This window comes from Theobroma cacao, chromosome 8, assembly GCF_053813885.1.
Source record: "Theobroma cacao isolate CCN51 chromosome 8, ASM5381388v1, whole genome shotgun sequence".
Classification (NCBI taxonomy): Eukaryota; Viridiplantae; Streptophyta; class Magnoliopsida; order Malvales; family Malvaceae; genus Theobroma; species Theobroma cacao.
In genome coordinates this window covers 27,783,150-27,802,987 of record NC_142646.1, presented here as the reverse complement: position 1 = coordinate 27,802,987, position 19,838 = coordinate 27,783,150, and the positions used below count along the sequence as shown (strand labels likewise).

At 33.2% G+C, this 19,838-nt stretch overlaps 1 protein-coding gene across 8 annotated transcripts; it reads left to right on the top strand.

The window, feature by feature from the left end:
• Window positions 1-12,310: 12,310 nt before the first annotated feature.
• LOC18592929 (Galactose-binding protein) lies at window positions 12,311-18,095 on the top strand. Of its 8 annotated transcripts, XM_088809239.1 has the most exons (7): window positions 12,311-12,552; window positions 12,734-12,818; window positions 13,491-13,709; window positions 15,079-16,349; window positions 16,440-16,525; window positions 16,761-16,818; window positions 17,836-17,973. In XM_088809239.1, the coding sequence occupies exons 3-6, from the start codon at window positions 13,550-13,552 to the stop codon at window positions 16,777-16,779; spliced, it is 1,536 nt and encodes a 511-aa protein (XP_088665365.1). In that variant the 5' UTR covers window positions 12,311-12,552; window positions 12,734-12,818; window positions 13,491-13,549; the 3' UTR covers window positions 16,780-16,818; window positions 17,836-17,973. The 8 variants fall into 8 exon arrangements, with proteins under 8 accessions (XP_088665365.1, XP_088665364.1, XP_007019950.3 ...); XM_088809238.1 differs by lacking the exon at window positions 16,761-16,818 and having other exon boundaries at window positions 12,314-12,552; window positions 13,524-13,709; window positions 17,836-18,095; XM_007019888.3 differs by lacking the exon at window positions 16,761-16,818 and having other exon boundaries at window positions 12,314-12,552; window positions 17,836-18,095.
• Window positions 18,096-19,838: the final 1,743 nt, after the last annotated feature.

Genomic DNA, 19,838 nt, shown 5'->3' with positions numbered 1-19,838 from the left:
TATGTATGTCATGACATGTGTTTATAGGGTCGGGTTTTACATTTCTACCCCCTTTAAAATAAAATTTTGACCTCAAAATTTCACTTAGCAGATTCGACAAATAGATGTGGGTATTGGCTTCTCATCTGATGCTCTACTTCCCATGTCATTTCTTCCATTCGAGCATTCTTCCACAATACTTTTACCATTGGAATGCTCTTGTTCCTCAACACTCGATCCTTTCTATCTAGAATACGTATCGGCTGCACCTCGAACTTTAAATCTTCATCCAGTTCAATCGGTGGTGTCTCTAGAATGTGGGAAGGATCGGGAACATACTTTTTCAACATCGAGACGTGGAAGACATTATGGATCCGATCTAACTCCGGGGGTAATTCAAGTCTGTAAGCCATTGGCCTAATCCTCTCAATGATACGAAAGGGTCCAATATATCTCGGGTTGAGCTTTCCCCTCTTCACAAATCGAATCACACCTTTCATTATCCAATAAAACACCATAATTTATCATGATAGTATACCCAATAAGATTTAATACTTCAAAGTATTCAAATTATTACCTTTCTAAGGAGAAACCTTAAGAAAAACTTTATCATCGATCTCAAACTCCAAGTTTTTTCTCCGTTTATCTACATAGCTCTTCTACCTATCCTGGGCTACCTTTAGCCTCTCTCGTATAACCTTGATCTTGTCATTTGTTAGCTCAATCAATTCCACACTAACTAACTTCCTTTGACCCACTTCGTCCCAACAAAGTGGAGTACGACATTTCCTTCCATATAAAGCTTCATACGGTGCCACACCAATGCTAGATTGGAAGCTGTTGTTATAAGCAAATTCCACTAATGGCAAGTGTCTATCCCAACTCCCAAGGAAATCCATGACATAAGCCCTCAACATATCCTCCATAGTCTGGATAGTTCTCTCTGACTGACCATCCATTTATGGGTGAAAAGTAGTGCTAAATTTCAATTTGGTTTCGAGAGCTTCTTGAAATTTTGGCCAGAATCGAGGATCTCGATCTGACACTATAGAAACGGGAACTCCATGTAGCCTCACAATCTCATCTATATAGAGCTGAGCCAGCTTCTCAATAGAGTATGTACTATGGACAGCTAAAAAGTGAACGGACTTAGTCAACCGATCTACGATCACCCAGATCGCATCCTTTCCCTTCTGTGTCCGCGGCAGTCCCAAAACAAAATCCATAGTTACACGCTCCTATTTTCACTCAGGAATAGGTAAAGACTGAAGTGTACCTGCTGGCCTCTGATGCTCCGCTTTAACTTGCTGACATACGAGACACTTTGTTACGAATTCTACTACGTCTTGTTTCATACCCGACCACCAATAATTATCCCTGATAGTTCTATACATCTTGGTGCTTCCAGGATGTAATGTATAGGCAAATGAATTGGTTTCTTCCATGATCGCTTGTCTCAACTGGTTTCCCTTAGGAACACAAACTCGGTCTCTAAACATCAAGATGTTATCTTCTCCAAATCTGAACTCACTGACTCCCTCATCGGTCAGTTTTTTAATTTCTTTTCTTAACTCATCATCAGACCTCTGAATGTCTTGGATCTGATTAAGTAACGAAGGTCGCACAATGAAGCTTGCCAATAGGGATCCATCCTCACCATTTCTCAACTAGACCCCAAGAGATTTCATCTCTAATAATAATGGAAAATAACAACTCTGAAGTGTTGCTAAAGACGATGAAGACTTACGACTTAAGGCATCAGCTACAACGTTCGCCTTTCCCGGATGATAGTTTATCACCAAGTCATAATCTTTTATCAACTCCAACCATTGCCTTTGCCTCAAATTAAGCTCCTTCTGAATGAGCAAATATTTTAAACTCTTGTGATTCGTAAATATCTAACAATGCTCACCATACAAGTAATGCCTTCAGATTTTTAAAGCAAACATCACTACTGCTAACTCTAAATCATGGGTAGGGTAATTTGCTTCATGCTTCTTCAATTGTCAGGAAGCATAAGCTATTACTTTCTCATCCTGCATCAACACACACCCTAACCCCAACTTAGATATATCACTGTACACCACAAATCCCTTACCACTCACAGGAAGTGTTAAAACAGGAGCGGAGGTTAACCGGTTCTTTAGCTCCTGAAATCGATTCTCACAAACATCATCCCACTCAAACTTAACTCCCTTACGAGTTAGACGGGTCAAATGAGCTGCTATTAAGAAAAACCCTTGAACAAACCTCCGATAATAACCGACTAATCCGAGGAAACTACGAATCTCTGTCACTGTCTTAGGTTGCTCCCATTGTAAAATTACCTCTATCTTCTTGGGATCAACATATATTCCAGCTCTCGATACTACGTGTCCCAAGAATACCACTTCCTGTAACCAAAACTCACACTTCGAAAACTTTGCATACAACTGTCTTTCCCGCAAAGTCTATAATGCTATACGCAAGTGGGCAGCATGCTTATCATTATCTCTCGAGTAAACCAGTATGTCATCAATGAACACAATAACAAACTTGTCCAAGTAAGGGTGGAACACCCTATTCATGAGATCCATAAAAGCTGTCGGTGTGTTAGTTAACCCGAAAGGCATGACCAAGAACTCATAATGACCGTACCGAGTCTTGAACGCTGTCTTGGGTACATCCTGTTCTTTAATCCTCAGTGATGATACCCAAACCTCAGATCAACCTTAGAAAACACTATAGCTCCCTGTAATTGATCAAAAAGATCATCAATCCTCGGCAACGGATACTTGTTCTTAATGGTCATTCTGTTAAGCTGTCGATAATCTATACATAACCGAAGTGTACCATCTTTCTTTTTCACAAATAAAACTGGTGCTCCCCACGAAGATATACTAGGGCTTATAAAACCCTTGTCCACTAACTCTTGCAATTATACTTTCAACTCCTTTAACTCTGCTAGAGCCATTCTATATGGAGGAATAGAGATAGAGGCAGTACCTGAAAATAAATCAATGGTGAATTCTAACTCACGATCGGGAGGAAGTCCTGATAATTCATCAGGAAATACATCAGAGAACTCACTTACTACGAGGACATTCTCTAACTTAGGTTCCTCCCTCTATATATCAATCACGTGAGCCAAGTATGCCAGATATCCCTTTCGCACCAATTTCAAAGCTTTGAGGGTCGAGATTACACAAAACGGTAATACTCGACGCTCCCCCGTAAATACAACTTCTGCTCCCTCTAAACTCGGGAGAATCACTTCTTTCTTAAAACAATCCACCTTTGCTCGATGAGTGGACAACCAATCCATACCCAAGATCAAATCAAAGTCCCGAATCTCCAAAAGGATTAAATCACCCATGAATTCTTCTTTCTCAACTTTAATACCACAATCCTTATAATAAGTATTTCTTACTAACCGCTCGCCTAAAGGAGTATGCACTACAATCTCTTCCTCTAATGGTGACAAGTTCCTATTTGAGAATGATGCAAATGATATGCTCACGTATGATCTATCGAAACCCGAATCTATCAAAACATGTGCATCTCTATCAAACACAATCATAGTACCTGTCACTGTGCTAGGTCAAACTCGGGCTTCATCCTCAATCACTGCAAAGACCCTAGTCAAAATCTAGGGCTGCGGTTTGGAAGATGGCTGCTTTAGGGTATTATTCTCCATGCCTGACCGTATCACTAGACCCTGTCTAGACTGTGATCCTAAGTGTCTCTCCACGATATACTAGGACGAGTTGGAGGAGTAGAAGTAGCTACTGTACCCCGTCTCAACTGAGGACAATCTCTCCTAATATGCCCTTGTTGGCCTCATTGAAAATACTTTACAGGCTGTCTACATGACCTAACATGAAATCTTCCGTAATTACGGCATCTGTCCAATCCTCCTGAAGTCCTCCCCTGACTACTCATCATTGACCGATCAAATCTAGAAGATCTCGGCTGTGATTGTTGAAATTGAGGTCTAGTGGATGCCACAGACGCTGAGGTAGCACTTTCTGCAATAGATGTTGAATCTCTGCCTCTCTTTGAAGACTGACTTGGGAATGTAGGTGGATTCCTTCTCTTTGCAAACTCAGCTCGGATCCGTCTATTCTCAGTGGCGAACTTCTCAGCTCGTAAGGCCATCTGTACAACTTCCTTATACGACTCATTTCCAGTCACTATCATACGCTCTTGTATCTCATTACGGAGTCCTTCCTTAAAGTAGTTTACCTAGTCTTGCTCTAATCTCACCAACTCAGGTACATAAAGCATCAGCTCGTTAAAACAAGTTTCATACTCCTCAATGGTCATGTTTCCTTGTTTCAAGCTCAAAATTTTCCTCTTTTTCTCTTTCTGATGAAAATAGGTGTAGTACTGACCATCAAACTCTTGGAGAAAATTCGCCCAAGTCAACGGTATAGGAGAGCGAGACTTTACTGAATTCCACCAAGTACGGGCTCTCTTCTCAAATAACCGTGTAACCACCTTCAATTTCATCTCATCATCTAATCTCATATCTGCCAGTGTTTTCGATACTTGAATAACCCAATCCTTAGCTGCGGTCGCATCCAACTCACCAGTAAATGAGACGCAACCCAACTGTCTAGCTTCTTTCAACTTCTTAGAAATGGAGACGTCCGGTGTTTGGGGTGGAATAGGAGGTGGTGGTACTGGGGCTGTTACAGGGAAAACAGCTGGTGGAACTGGACCAGCTTGAGCCTGACTCGTAAGAACAGCGAGAAAAGTCGCTAATGCTTGAGCTGCCTCGGGTGTCATGGTAGGTACGCCAGGAGTAGCAACAAGTGGTGGAGGAGGTACAGGAAGGTCCGTAGACTCAGCAGTAGGAACTGCTCTAAAATAAGACGCAGTCCACTCCTCTTCTATGAAATCCGATCGACTCTGTCTGGGGCGACCTCTTCCCCTACCGATAGATCTAGTAATAGGTGGTAGCTCACGTTGAGGAGGCATAATGATCTACAAAAAGAACAAAATTGGTTTAGATAACTTAAGACTCTATATGCAACTAACTAATCTTAATTGGGCCACATTGACATTGTAAATTATTTTAAAAATAACTTTAAATCCAAGAACTTTAAAAATCAAAAACTTCTTTCAAAACCATAAGCTTTTAAACCAAAAGCTCTAATACCAACTGAATTCGACTCAACCCTTCAGGGCATAATGGCATCCAATGGTACCTATCAGAGCACTCGGCAAAAGGTGCACTTCACTCTTGAAAGCACCGCGAGCAGTCCCTTCCCTCATCTTCCAAGCTCCTGGGCGGAGAGTCATACTTCGCCATAGATCATATGCGAGAGTTCCCAGGAATAGGGTTATCTTTCTCTTTGCTCTGATACCAACTGAATTGTCATGATCCGGAACTTCCCTCGGGCCCATGACAACCGCCGCGACGTCTCGATTGACACTCATTACCCGGAATGCCAACCGGAATCCCATAAGGCTTACATATCAGTTTCTTTCCTTTCTTGTGAGCAATCGTTGTTAAACATTTCATTTTAAACAATTACTAGTCGTTTTCGGCTCAAATAAATCAAAAGATAATTTTTTTTAAAAGGATTTATAGACAAATATCACTATTCAAAATATTGATTAAAATATAGCATTTTATATAAAACAATATTTATAGAAACACGTGTAAGAAATCTTTTGTAACGTGTAAGTAAAATAAATTTATACATACAAAAATTTACAAAGTTATAATATACAATAATGGTTACAATGACAAGTGGCCCCAAATACACCCAGTGTTGATGCTAGAAACCTACTGTTTGTGTGGTAGAAATGTCAACTAGAATCCTCGACAAAATAGGGTATCTACAAATTACCACAGGCTTGAAATGTTTGGAAATGAGGTGGGTGAGATTTTGCAATCTCAATGAGTAAACAGACATTATCATAAATATCTAAAGGCGAGTAACATGGAGGCAAGTTTAAACAACAATTTATAAACCATTTCATAAGGTTTTTAATTTATTCCATAAACCATAAAATATTTATAATTTACCAAAATAGTTGTTAAGGCTTATGTCTTTTATTAAAAACAAGGCTCAAGCCAAAACTAATCCTCGGGGATACCTTGGCCGAGGCATCTAACCGAGTCCGCCAAAATTGTTAAGATATTCACACGTGAAACACATTTTTATTTTTAAAACAAGTTGTTCCTTGGCGTTGGCCGAGTTACACATTCACGTGGGGGTTCGACGTGAAGTGAGCTCTAATACTACCCCGGGAGTTACCCTCCTCGCCTCTACAACCGGAGTAACTATATAACCGGGTTTATCGTGCCCCTCTAATAGGCATTCCACCGAAACTCATCACTGTAGTGACCAACCCACCAATTTTAATAAAATTTCGATAGTATAACGTGACTTTTATTTATTTATCCAGCCTGCATAGTAAAAACAACTTACATAAATTTCCCAATGCACTTATAAAATATAGCCACATATACTTATATATCATAAGCCATTCATAGAAAAATATATAATTTTCAAGACAGTTAACAGCCTCCAATTACTCAATTTCATAATTAACACTATATATTTTTATTTGTCACATTTATTTCTAAAACATCAAAAATCCCGTTTTAATCTCATTTTCGTTTCATAAAATACATAAAGAGCATTTAAAAATAAACTCTAGATAATTTACAATAATAATAGGTTTACTCACCATTTGTACAAACTAAAAGCTTTCTAGGTGCCCCGATAACTACTCGTCGGGTACGATTTCCTTGCCTTTACCGAAAGGCTATCCTCCTAGACACATTGCAAAAATTTACTCAATTCATCACATTAATACTAAATCACTATATATTTGACTTAAATTCTATACTAATGCATGGTATGAAATGCAATAGCCAAAAACGATTTAAACGCGGTATTAATCTATTTTTGACACTTTACCCGATAAATTGCTAACGCGCTCCATTTTAGCTCTAAATTGTCCCATTCTCTCTCCAACATTTCTAATCATTAATTATCAGCCAATATTCCTCTAAAATCACCAAAATCAGTTCACTTTCCTCCTTGGAAAATTCAGCCAAAAATGGGACATTAACTCGGTAAATCTTTCACTTTCTTTTTCTATCACATTTAACCATTTTTCATCATTTTCTCTTCATTTCTCTTAGAATAAAAATCAAATTATCATCATTGTACCTCATTGCAGATTCGGCCAAGGGTGGGTATTGTGAAAATTTAATGCTTTCTTGCCCAATTTTAATTTCTAAACACATTTAACTAACTAAAACTACAAATTTAACTAAAAATCAAAACCTAAAAATTTCAAAATCTCTCCCCTAGAATTTTGTCCAGCCCTTGATGTCACTTTTAGATCTCTCTCCTCAAGCATGCTAAATGGAAACAAAGGCATAAGAAAGGTAGAAATCAAGCTAAAGTAGAAAAATCTTACCGTTAGACGCGTAAACGGGAGAAAAACGCGAATTCCCCTTTAAATTTTCTTGTTTCTCTTTGGTTTTCCTTTTTTTCTTCCTTTCCTCTCTATTTTCTCTCTTGTTCTCCCTTATGGCCGGCCAGCACTTAAAATGGGGTTTAAATGGACTGACTTTTCATTAAAATAATATTATATCATTAAAAAAAATACCATGTGTCACTTTCCCATTGGCTAATTTTTAAAATTTCATCCATTTGTTTTCAAATTTTTACCATACACTTGTCCGACATATCCATAGCTTAGATAAAATTCTCAGACTTATCTAAAGTCTCGATGGAGTAATTTTTGAAATTTACACTTTTACTCCCGTAAAAGTCAAAAATTACATTTTTGTCCCAAAAACTGAAAAATTACCCATAGACATATTTTTCATCCCTTATACTCATACCATTCTGCAATTTGTCAAATTTGATCTAAATTCTCTCAAAATTTCAAATTTTGTCTACGGATGGTAAAATTATGATTTTGCCCCTACACTCTAGAAATCACCAGAATTAAACTTTTTCACTTCCTATCATTAAATTATACTCCAAATAGTTAATCTTGGTCAAAAATTTCACTCCATTATCAAATTATTATCTTAGGTGGTAAAATGACGATTTTACCCCTGAACATCAAAATTTTCAATTTTACCCCTAATGAACCTTCGAATTCCGAACAATCATTTTTAGTCATTCCTTGACTATAAAATATTAAATTTCATCCTACGATTCCTATTTGAACTAGTTCAAGGTTAAATCAATTTAAGTGTACCGTTAGGTACGATACCGGGTTTCGTCTATTCTTAGGTGCTTTCTTAACATAATAACATGCTACTCAGTGCATGTATGTCATGACATGTGTTTATAGGGTCAGGTTTTACATATTATTTTTATTTATAAATTTTTTATAATTGATATAATACTTACTAAAATTTGTTAATTATTTCAAATATGATTATAAATTTTAATTAATTTTTTATTAATAAATTTTAATTTTTTAATTTAATTTTTTTATTAATATATATAATTAATTTAAATTTATGTTAATCGAGTATTTAATGGATATAAGAATTTAAGAAGTACTGTCTAAAATATTAAAGCAAACGTTCGTATAATAATTTAAAATTTTAATTAAATATTTATAAAATTTGAATTACAATATCTTAAATATGAACACCAAACCCATTAGCATCCTCACGTCACATACACTTCTATTGATTCCATGAAATTCACGACTATTGATCGTGGAGCACGTAATTAGAGACTATTGGATGTACTTTTTGCTATGCTAAACACGTGGCCATTTGAAGGAAAGGAGCATTAAGCTTACAAGAGCGTTTGAAAAAATGGTGGTTCATTGAAAATATTGACTTTGTTACTGTAAAAATAACTATTTTCATGATCAAAACAAGAATCTTAACAATACACTTTATTATAATTTATAAGTCTCAATTTAAAATATTTAATCTTTTTATAATTTACTTAAAATATTAATAAAAATTTTTAATTAAAAGTTTAATATGAATTTTTATTTTTTATTTTTAAAATATTAAAATATTAATAATTTATAATTTATTTAAAATATTAATAATTTGTAATTAAAAAAAGGGAGAGCATAACTACAAGGCAAAAAACTATAGATCCGAGGCAAATTTACTTGTTTGATTTATATGTCCTTGTGGGCAGTTGGGTAGTGTATAATTGTGGATAATTCATACCAAGGATTAAAACTAAACTTAATTATTCATCTAATATACACATAATAAATTTAATTATTGAAATGTCCTCACGGTTGATGAATAATGCACTCGAACATTTGACTTATTGATTGATACATGATTTTTTATTTAAAGAGTAAAATTAAATTTTTTTTTTTTAATTATAAAAAAAAGTTAGATGTAATTAAAATAGAATACAATATTGCAACTTCCAATGATCAAGATGATAATTTGATGTACGTACCTGATGTGTTGGCAACTTGTTAGCTGCCTCAAAGAGGAGTTAGTTGTGGAAAAAGCTTTCAAGACTAACAACTAGGGTTTTTCTTTTTCCTTTTTGGTTTTTTATTTTATTTTTATTCTTTTGTAGATAAAATATTATAACTTTTTATATGGTTTTTCGAAATTATGGTGAGCTGCTACCCAGATGGGCATTTTGTCCACACAAAAATTTTGCCTTGGATTTATAGTTTTTTGCCCTGAAGTTATGGTCCCCCTTAAAAAATTAATATGATTATTTTATTTTATTTCTTTTATTTTTTATTTTAAAATATTAACAATTATAATTAAAACTTTGATTTATTTTTTTAATTTGAAATATTATTTTTTTATAATTAATAATTAAAATTTTTAAAATTTATTATCTCTAATTTATTTTGATTTTTTTCTTCTTTTTAATGGTGGACTGTCGAAGATGTGTTTGACATAATGGGACCAACGATCTGGCACTCTCTACAGTCAAATTTGATCGTTAAAGTGCCAGATTGATGCTTCTTACAATTAGTCATGGAGAGTTAGATCCAACTACGGAGATTTGATTGTGGAGAGCTAGAATTTGGCTGTGGAGTGTTGCTTTTAGCAATCCAATCCATCAATAAAGGCACCAATGCCATTGTCGCCCTTCACGATCCTCCTTTGGTGGAGAAAATTTAAAGATGAAAGGGAAAAGGCATATGAGTAGAGATAAAGAAAAAAGGAAATGAATAAATTTTTTTATTTGTTTGTTAAGGGTATTTTTGTCCCAGTAATTTATTTTTTTTTACTTTCTCTCTAAACTCTCTTTCACATTTCTTTATATACTCGTAACGTATACCTAATTACATGTTATGTTGAAAATTTTGTCTATACTAAACTATTAAAGATTGTCGGAGAGAATGTGTTTATTTTACTTGTTTTTTATTGTATAAAATATTTTTTACTTGCTTTTTATACAATCCTCATTGCGAGAGTTGAGGTTGGTACCAGGAGATTTGGGCAATTGCTAGTGTAATATAACATATATAATTTATGTCTTCTACTCAAGTAAGCATGTGGCATTTCATATGGCCATAGGAATTAATTAAAATGAAAGTTTTGCATGTCGCGTGAGTTATTTCATTATAAATTCTATAAAAAAGTAATACCTCATTATGATTTTAGGAAAGCAAGTAATTGGACCGATAACAAGAACGAAACTACTCTCAATCTCAAATCTCACACTCTAAATTGAAAATTTCACATTCTCAATCTCAAATCTCAACCAACTGCCTGTAAAGTAAAATTGAACTTGAATGAATTTTTTATTGTTTAAAGAGAACAAAAGAAGGTTTAGAAAAAAAGTAACTCGTCTCCTTACTAAAAGAAGACAAACAACATTAAATCGGAAAGAAAAAAAGTAAACTCCTAAAGATTTTTAAGAGAAGCGTGGAAGATTTGCAAAAACTTTTGAGAGAAACCTTGGAGAAATAGTGAAAGAGAGCCTATAGAGAAAGTAAAAAAAATTGAGTAAAATACCTTTACTTTCACAAGTTTTGATCAAATTACACGGAGATCTATTAATTTTCGAAATAAACGCTTTACTTCAAAAAAATATTTTTCACTGAACATTTAGGTCTAGTCGTTAATCAACCGTTAGTATTCTATCAACTCGTTGATGTAATAAGAGTAAAAAGATAATTTTACATTTTTATAATTATTATTATATAATTTTTTATTTTTTTATTCATTAAAAAAAAGCACTCATCTGAGGAGCACCGGAGCCCCTGATCGGGCCCCCTTTCTTGGGAGCACTGATCTGGTGCTCCCTTAGTTGATGCTCCCCTTTCTTTCTTTTTTTTTTTTTTTAAATATAATAATTATTTTTAAAATTAATAAAAAAATAAAGGGCATTTTTATTTTTTTTTTATCTCTGTTAATGATGTTTGCATTTTTAGGTGGAGTTTTCATTTCGAAAACTAATGGATCTACTTGAAACTTCAATTAAAACTTAGAAAGTTGGGGGATTTTACCCAAAAAAAATTAATTTTTGACTTCATTAAACATTAATAACTTGTTATTATTTATGCTCAAGATTTTAAAAATTTTTATCTTTATTTATTAACGAAGTAACATTTTATAGTAAATCGACAAATTACAACTTTTATACACTACTCATACATTAAATATGAATCTTTAAGAAAATAACTATACTCGAATAAAATACACATCAATAAAGTGTGAAACTTTTATATTTCTATATTTGTAACACATTATTGAGTTTAGGAATCATTTTTTAAAAATTTTAAAATTTATTTTAAAATTTTGCATATATAATGGAGAAAGTGGAGAACAATGATCATTCCTAGAGATCTTTATAGTGCAAATCTAGCACAAATAAGTTGAAATCTCTATGTATATCTCATTCCCAAACATTGATGTTTAGTAACCCTAAGATGACTTGCTCATCTACCAAGAGACAAAATTTCCTTTCCTTTGAAAGCAAATCTACCCACCCAACTCACTTTTATATCAATCATTTTAATTTCAAGGTTTGAGTAGGTAATTTCGAAATCATAATTCCAATTCACTTGTGTAAGATCGAGCTTGAAAATTTTGAATTATAGATTGTTTTATAATCATTTAAGTTTTCAAATTCAAATATTGTAGTGTACATTATCATTAAGTTGTGACACAGAAAAGTAAATTAATAAAATAATTTTTATATAGTATCATACCTTTAAATAGTTATTTCGGGAGAAATTAAAATAGCTATTATCGAGAGAGAAGATCCCTAATAGTGATTCCGTGGATTAGGTTATAAAATATTTTAGACAAAAATACCCTTAATGATATAGAACAGTCCAAAAATAATGATGTAGTCCGTTTATGTAAAAAGAAAAAAATGGAAGGAAGGAGATGTGAGCTTTAGTTTTGATTTTTGAAAACATCCTAAAGCCGTTACCAACACGGACAGGGAAACGGCGATGGGACAAGACAACGCGGACAATCGCCTTAAACTACGCCGTTTCGGTGCTCTCTTTTGTTTACTTCCCGACGACGTTTCGTCCTTTATACTTCTTCTCTGATCTTCTTCTTTATTCTCATTGTACAAATAATTAGCATAAACTAATATATTAATCTTCTTCTTCTTCTTGTATAAATTCCAGGTGATTATACAGATGGCAGTATTTTTTTTACGCTTTGACTTTAATTTTTTTAATTAATTAATAATGTATGTTCTATGTTATTTTTTGAATAATTCTAAGGTTGGATCTGTACTTTGCAGTTGGAATTTCGGAAGAATTTTCCAGCTAAATCAACTTCTTTGTTGAATTATTATTCTTTCAGATTCAGGATCTCTTCTTTGTTGAAGGATTTATGCTGTTTGGTCGTCTCTGAGAAAATTGCTGGGAAGAGAATCAACGAGGATAGGGTAAGGTTTGTTTTGATTTATACTTATATATATGGAAGCCTTGAATCAAATCAAGTTGGTATTCCCTTATTTGTCTTTTTGGGATGAAAACAACTTAATGAGATTGCCTTATATAAGAATTCTTGATGATTTCGTTTCTATATCATACATATAGAGAGAGAAGAACTGGTTGCTTTCATTGATTTGAGGTGTTTTTTCACCATTGATTTTGGTGGAGATAAGTTGTTTTTTTTTTTTGTAACCTATGGAGTAAAAGAGGTTTTTGCTTTACTTCTAAGCTGAATTATTTTGCTACTGAAGAATACTCATTTGTGGCTATTCGATTGGTTGTAATAATGCTTGTTACTGTTTGTTTCTCTTGGCGTATTAATTTTTAACTTTGAAGTAATCTTTTTCTTTCCTTTGTGTTGATACCTGTTGGCGTGTGTTTTAGTGATGAGGCACATGTATGATGGAACTTACTTTGTTTTCTCTTCACTTGTGTATGATTGAAGCTTTTCTGAAAGTCTTTTGCTGTATCTGCAAGTTATGTTCTCTTTTTGTTTGATTCAATAATACCCATCAGAAACTGAGAAACAAAAGAGGAAAAAATCTACACTACTATTTCCCTGTGCTGTTTTGCTCTTTGGAAATTTATTTATTTATTTATTTTCTTTATATTATCTGATGTAGGCTGTTGGTTCTCATCTACACCTTGTGTTCCAGTCTGCGGCGGACTGGATTGATGTGCAATGCAGAGATCACGTAGAGCCCTTCTGGAAAGAAGAGCTTTGGATAGGGCTATTACCGGAAGGAGCTTCTTCTACAAGGTTTCTCTGTCTTTGGTTTTTGTTTTGTGGGGGCTTCTTTTCCTCTTGAGCTTGTGGGTTAGTCATGGCGATGGTTATAAGGGTAAGTGTTGAATTCAGAGCTCAGTAAATAATTGTCATTTTGTCCCAAATTGTTATTGTTCTCTCTCTGTGTGTATGTGTGGTCTGCATGGAGTAAATTCTTAAATGTTTTTGGTTCATCATGGCTAGTCCAATAAATTTGCAGTGATTACTCTTAATTTATTAGTCATTTGGATCCTATGCTGCTCTTATGTTTGTTTTCATGTGGCTTTGGTAATTCTGGCACAACTCTGCCTTGAGTAGTTGCCTGTGAGGCATCTAGTAGGATAATGATTCAATTGAGTTTATTAAACAAAGAATCAGTTTTGAGAGAATAACGGAGTGGGTTTGATAATGTTATCACTGTGAATGACTACATCTTTACCAAATTGCAATCAAACAGCTGAATTTGGAAAGTGCAAGAAAGTGATGATAATATTGTGAAATACAATTAATGTTAAGTAATGTTGCACCAAATATGTGAAACATTAATAAATATGACTAAAGAGGCTAAAGCTCAAACAAGTTTGAAGTGAGGACATAAAGTAACAAAATTCGTAAAAGGAGGAAGAACAAGTGAGAAGCAAATATTGGTATGGTACTTCCTATTCCATTTTTCAATTGTCCAACATTTGCCACTGCAAAGCATTTTAGCAGCAGTGCTGTTCTTCTTGTTTACGGTGAACGTTGTAGTCATTGATAGTTCTCTCCTCCTCTAGCCTTCACTTGTTTATAAATTTAGTGAAACTCACAACCATCAAGTTGATACTTCTATATTAGTTCTATTTTCATTTGAGTGTCTTTTTTGTCTATTTTTAATCTCTGTAGTAAGCTTTTTGACTCCTTTCAGAACAAGTTTGTGGACTAATCTTGAAGGTAGTTGGTATTTCATATGACTTCCTCTAGAAGAGGAAAGAAGTTTTGAGTCCATTGAATTTTTCTTGATCTGTATCCAGAATCAGTATTAACCTTTTAATTAGGAGCTGAAATGTTTATCATAACTGTCTTTGTTGTGGAACTTTATGATGTTGTCAAGATTTCATCTCTCTGATTTATTATTTGTGTCATTGTTTTGTTTGCATAGTTGAAATTTGGTAAAGAAAATTTTTAGTATTGATGATTTTAAATCTATCTCATAGAGGAGGGTTGAATTTCTACTATTTCTGTCCTCTCGGAATGTATTTGTCTTTAACGACATTTTCCTTGTGATTATACAGGTGTTTACTGTTCATGTTGTTCTTGGATTATTGTCTGAGACTCTTGAGTTATTCTTTCCATAAAAGTAGAAAATGTGGGTCTTTTTCTGTATGTATTATTTGTATAATCTTTAATCGCTGGAAAACTTTTTGCATGTCTTCTTACTAGCAATTCTGTTATTATTCTGAATATAGATGGATCCATGGCCCATGGCTTATCAACTTGGGATGAAGCTAAGATGAGACACAACAAACATTCTGATTCTCCTGGTCAATGTTTAGCTGACGAATCTGGCTCTTTTTTTTCTCATGATGGTTTTTGTACAAATGGTGCTAAGACCACAGCTCTTCCTGCTGAATCATCTACAAGTGAAGCAAGCAAAAATCACGTCTCTACTTTTGAGCAACTTGATGCTGATAACTCCATTGCAGGTGTAACATCTGAAAACAGCTCTCCAAAGTCTGATAGACTGTCGCATGCTGTGCCTCTTGGTCTTGACGAATTCAAGAGCAGAGCATTCATTTCTAGAAGTAAATCTGGTACTGGTCAGGCAGGAGTAAAACATAGAGTGGAGCCAGGGGGTAAAGAGTACAATTATGCTTCAGCTTCAAAAGGAGCGAAGGTCCTGTTATGTAACAAGGAAGCAAAGGGTGCCTCTAATATCTTAGGCAAAGACAAGGACAAGTACCTACGGAATCCCTGTTCAGCGGAAGAGAAATTTGTCATTATAGAACTTTCAGAAGAAACCTTAGTCGACACTATTGAAATAGCAAATTTTGAGCATTACTCTTCTAAGTTAAAAGATTTTGAGTTGCTTGGAAGTTTGTTTTTTCCAACAGATGTTTGGATTAAGCTTGGGAACTTTACTGCCGGCAATGTGAAGCATGCTCAGAGATTTGTTCTTAAGGAACCGAAATGGGTGAGGTATCTAAAGTTAAATCTTCTGAGCCATTATGGTTCTGAATTTTATTGTACGCTGAGTGTTATTGAAGTGTACGGAGTGGATGCTGTGGAGCGAATGCTGGAGGATTTGATCTCTGTCCAGGATAATTTGTTTGCATCTGACGATGGAACGCGTGATCAGAAACAAATGCCTTCAAAACTGGAGCCTACTCAAGGCAATAGTGTGTATCAAAATTCACACAAGGAAATGGGATCTGAGTCTTCAGTGGAAAACTCAAACTTGCAACATGATGTTTTTAATAATATTGTTCCTAGTCCAGTTGAAGACATTCATCATCAACAAGTTGGCCGAGTGCCTGGAGACAGCGTTCTAAAAATTTTGATGCAGAAAGTTCGAGCTCTAGACTTAAATTTATCTGTTTTGGAGCGGTATTTAGAAGAATTGAATTCCAAATATGGCAATATTTTTAAAGAATTCGACGAAGATATAGGAGAAAAAGATAAACTTCTAGAGAAGATTAAATCAGATATAAAAGATCTCCTTGACAGCCAGAAAATCATGGTATGTGAAACTCGTAGCTGGTTCAATAATGGCTATTTTGCTTGATTCAGGTGGATTTCATTGTAATCATTATGTTTTTCTTTTTATCAGGCTAAAGATATTGGTGATGTTGCTTCCTGGAAGTCTCTGGTTTCTATACAGCTGGATACCATACTCAGAGACAATGCTGATCTTAGGTTGGTTCTGTCCCTTAATGATTAATTTGCTCAAATTTCATTACATTTTAATTTGTGTAATGAGCCTGTGGTTTGAATTTATTATTTTAAAATTATTCCAAATGATAAGCACACTGGTGAATAAGGTGCACTTGGTTTGCTTCAGCAAGTTTTGGGATAATATGAAGTTAACATGCCTTTCCAAAAAAAAAAAAAAAAGTGAAGTTGACACAATTCTTCGTTCTGTGAAAAACAGACAATGTAGGGTGTATTAAGATGACAGAAAACATAGAACCCAAGAGAACTTTGAAAAGGTGATTTCAACAATTTGGTTATGTTTTATCTCATTATTTAATTTGGTGTTTTATAGAGTGTAGTATGTTCTATAGTTTATATTTTATATAAAGATATATTTGAAATAATAAAAGAATAGTCCATTATTAATATACAAACATTTTTGTTTTGTACTTCAGAATTTTAGGTGTACAAAACCAAAATTAAACCAAACTTGTAACATCATGAATCATAACTAAGTGTGATGCATTGGTTTGGTTGTTTCTTGGTTTTTCTGGATGATCACTTAACATTCACTGCACAATATAGCAATCGCTCCTCTTCTTGGAGGTGGGGATTCTTGAAAAGTTTGTGCTAAGCTACATGCACTGGTAGAAGAGCTATCAGCCTTTCCTAAGTGTAGAGATTTCTCCTGGCAGAAGACAATGATAAAAGCAGAAAAAGACTTTTAGTATGTGCTATTTGCCGTAGCTAGTTAGGGAGGGACTGATAAACAAAACCAATGTCTAAGGGCCTTGTTTGATATGGTGTACGTTCTAGGAGGGGATGTAAACTAATAATGCTTACATTTGGATTCAACATTTTATGAGATGAAGCACCAAATTGATAAACATGCACAGAAACAAGTAGTTAGAAGCCTGAAGGAGATAAAAATAGAACAATAAATGAGATCTTATATGTCCAGGAATTGGGTTTTTTGATTAATATGACATGCTTGAATTGGAAATATATAGAAGGAAACTTGGTTGCAGTGGAGATAAATATCTGACCTTGTACCTATGATTGCACATGCAAGCATGTGCGTTCAAATATATGTACATCTTGTACAAGGAAGCACCATGTATAGAGCGTAGAACCTCTAATCAAGTCCGCATCCACGTGAACCATTTGATTCTTCGCACAAGGGGCTATTTACTTCAAATCCATTATATGCTTACTTGTACATAATTTTAAGAATTTTTTGGTCCATAGAATCTCTTTCTTAGCTTTTTGTGGGTTTTATTTGTCTGAGTGCCGATAATTGCCATTAATTGCAGATCGAAGGTTGAAAAAGTTCGAGAGAAGCAGATATCTATGGAGAATAAGGGCATCGCGGTATTTGTTGTAAGCTTAATTTTTGGATTCTTAGCATTTGTGAGGCTACTGGTAGATATGTTGTTGAGCGTTTCCATGTCATTGAGTGATGAAAAAACAGAGAAGCCAAGGAAATTTTGTTCCTTTAGCTCTTCCTGGCTCCTCTTATTATGCAGCTGTAGTATAGTTTTTATATTATCCATTTAAATATGCTTTTATGGTATCCATTTTTGTTTCCTCCACTTCTATTGTGGCTCTTTTATGGGAGTTAAATCTCCTTGTAACCATGTAATATATTATTACTATATTTACTATGAAAAAATAGATTGTCTTGTCCAATTAAAACATTTTACTGTCACTTGGATTTGACCATGTCGCTGAAAAGAACGTTTAAAGATCTCGAGTTGATTAAAATATCTTGGTCTATGTTTAATTACGGAATTTTGATAGAATTTGGTGCATTAGTGCTAAGGATGTCAATGGGTTGGGTACCTTATAATTTCATAATACTTGAACCCTAACCCTATTAAAAAGTAATTATCCTAATTTTATTAATTACCCAAATAATTTAAAAATTACTATGTTAACCTTAACTATAATACATTCCTATTATCTTATAATTACCTTAACCCGTTTAAATACTCGATTAAATAAAAAAATTATTAAAATCTTTTTCATAGATACCCAATTGCTCAATTAACATTTCTAATCTTATAACTTCTCTTTAGATTTATATGTTATAAGTTTATATAAACAAATGTATATATATTGTAATTAATAATTTTATGAGTTATAATTTTTACAATGTTAATACAAAATAAAAAATAAATATATTTATATTTAATATATATATATATATATATATATACACACTCGCATACATAAAAAATATTTTAATATATAAAATAGTAATTATATTTTTTATAAATTAACACAATATATAAACTATATATATTAAAAGACATTACAAGTTAATTAATAATAATAGTTTCATAAATTAATTTAATTAATTATAAGAATTTGTTCTTAATTTCATGAAATTAAAAAAAAAATTTAAGTTCTAAAACTATTCTAATCTCAAAAACTTTCTTTAAGTATATATATTATAAAATTATATAAATAATGATATATATATATATTATAATTAATAATTTTATAAGTCATAATTTTTGTAATGTTAACACAAAATAAAAAGTAAATATATGTCTATTAAAAGTATATATATATATATATATAACAGTAATTATATTCCTTTATAATATGATATAATATTCAAATTATTTAAACATAATTAACAATTTAATAATTTTTTAATTTAAATATATTAATGTCATCATATTAATTTAGAGTAACCATACTTTTCATATATTTGTTAGTTTTTAACAAAAAAAATTGCTTGTAAAGTTGATAGAAATTGTAAATTTTTAATTTAATTATTAAAATAATAATAAAATATTTATAAATAGTAATCGGGTTCGGGTAATGGGTACCCAAGTGGTGGTACCCGAACCTTACTCGAACCTGATTCGGGTAGTGAAATCACTACCAAAACCCTACCCAAACCCTTTTATGGAGTACCCTAACTCGGTGTAACCGGGTAGGGTACCCGTTGACATCCCTAATTAGTGCTAATACAATCATACTGAAAAAGTGAATAATTCTATTTGATGTAATACGAAAAACTAAGAATGATTTTTTTTATAAAATTTTAAATGAGACATTAATTTAAATTTAGTTAAAGGTACATAAACAAGATAATGTTTTCGAAACAAAAGAGGTAATAAGCATAACCTAACTTAAGCAACTTTGGTTGCATTTGATGCTTTATAATGTAATTGTAAGAAATGTGATTACTGATAAGATAATATTACAGCGTTTGATATATTAAAAAATATATAATTAAAATGTTGAAAAAATAACATTGTAATATTTGTTTTACAAATAATTTCTTGAAAATGTACACTTA

Coding starts and splice junctions, on each gene's coding strand:
- LOC18592929 (XM_088809238.1), top strand. CDS start 13,550: ATGCAGAGATCACGTAGAGCCCTTCTGGAAAGAAGAGCTTTGGATAGG. Junction 16,350..16,439: donor TTGACAGCCAGAAAATCATG/GTATGTGAAACT, acceptor TCTTTTTATCAG/GCTAAAGATATTGGTGATGT. Junction 16,526..17,835: donor AGAGACAATGCTGATCTTAG/GTTGGTTCTGTC, acceptor CATTAATTGCAG/ATCGAAGGTTGAAAAAGTTC.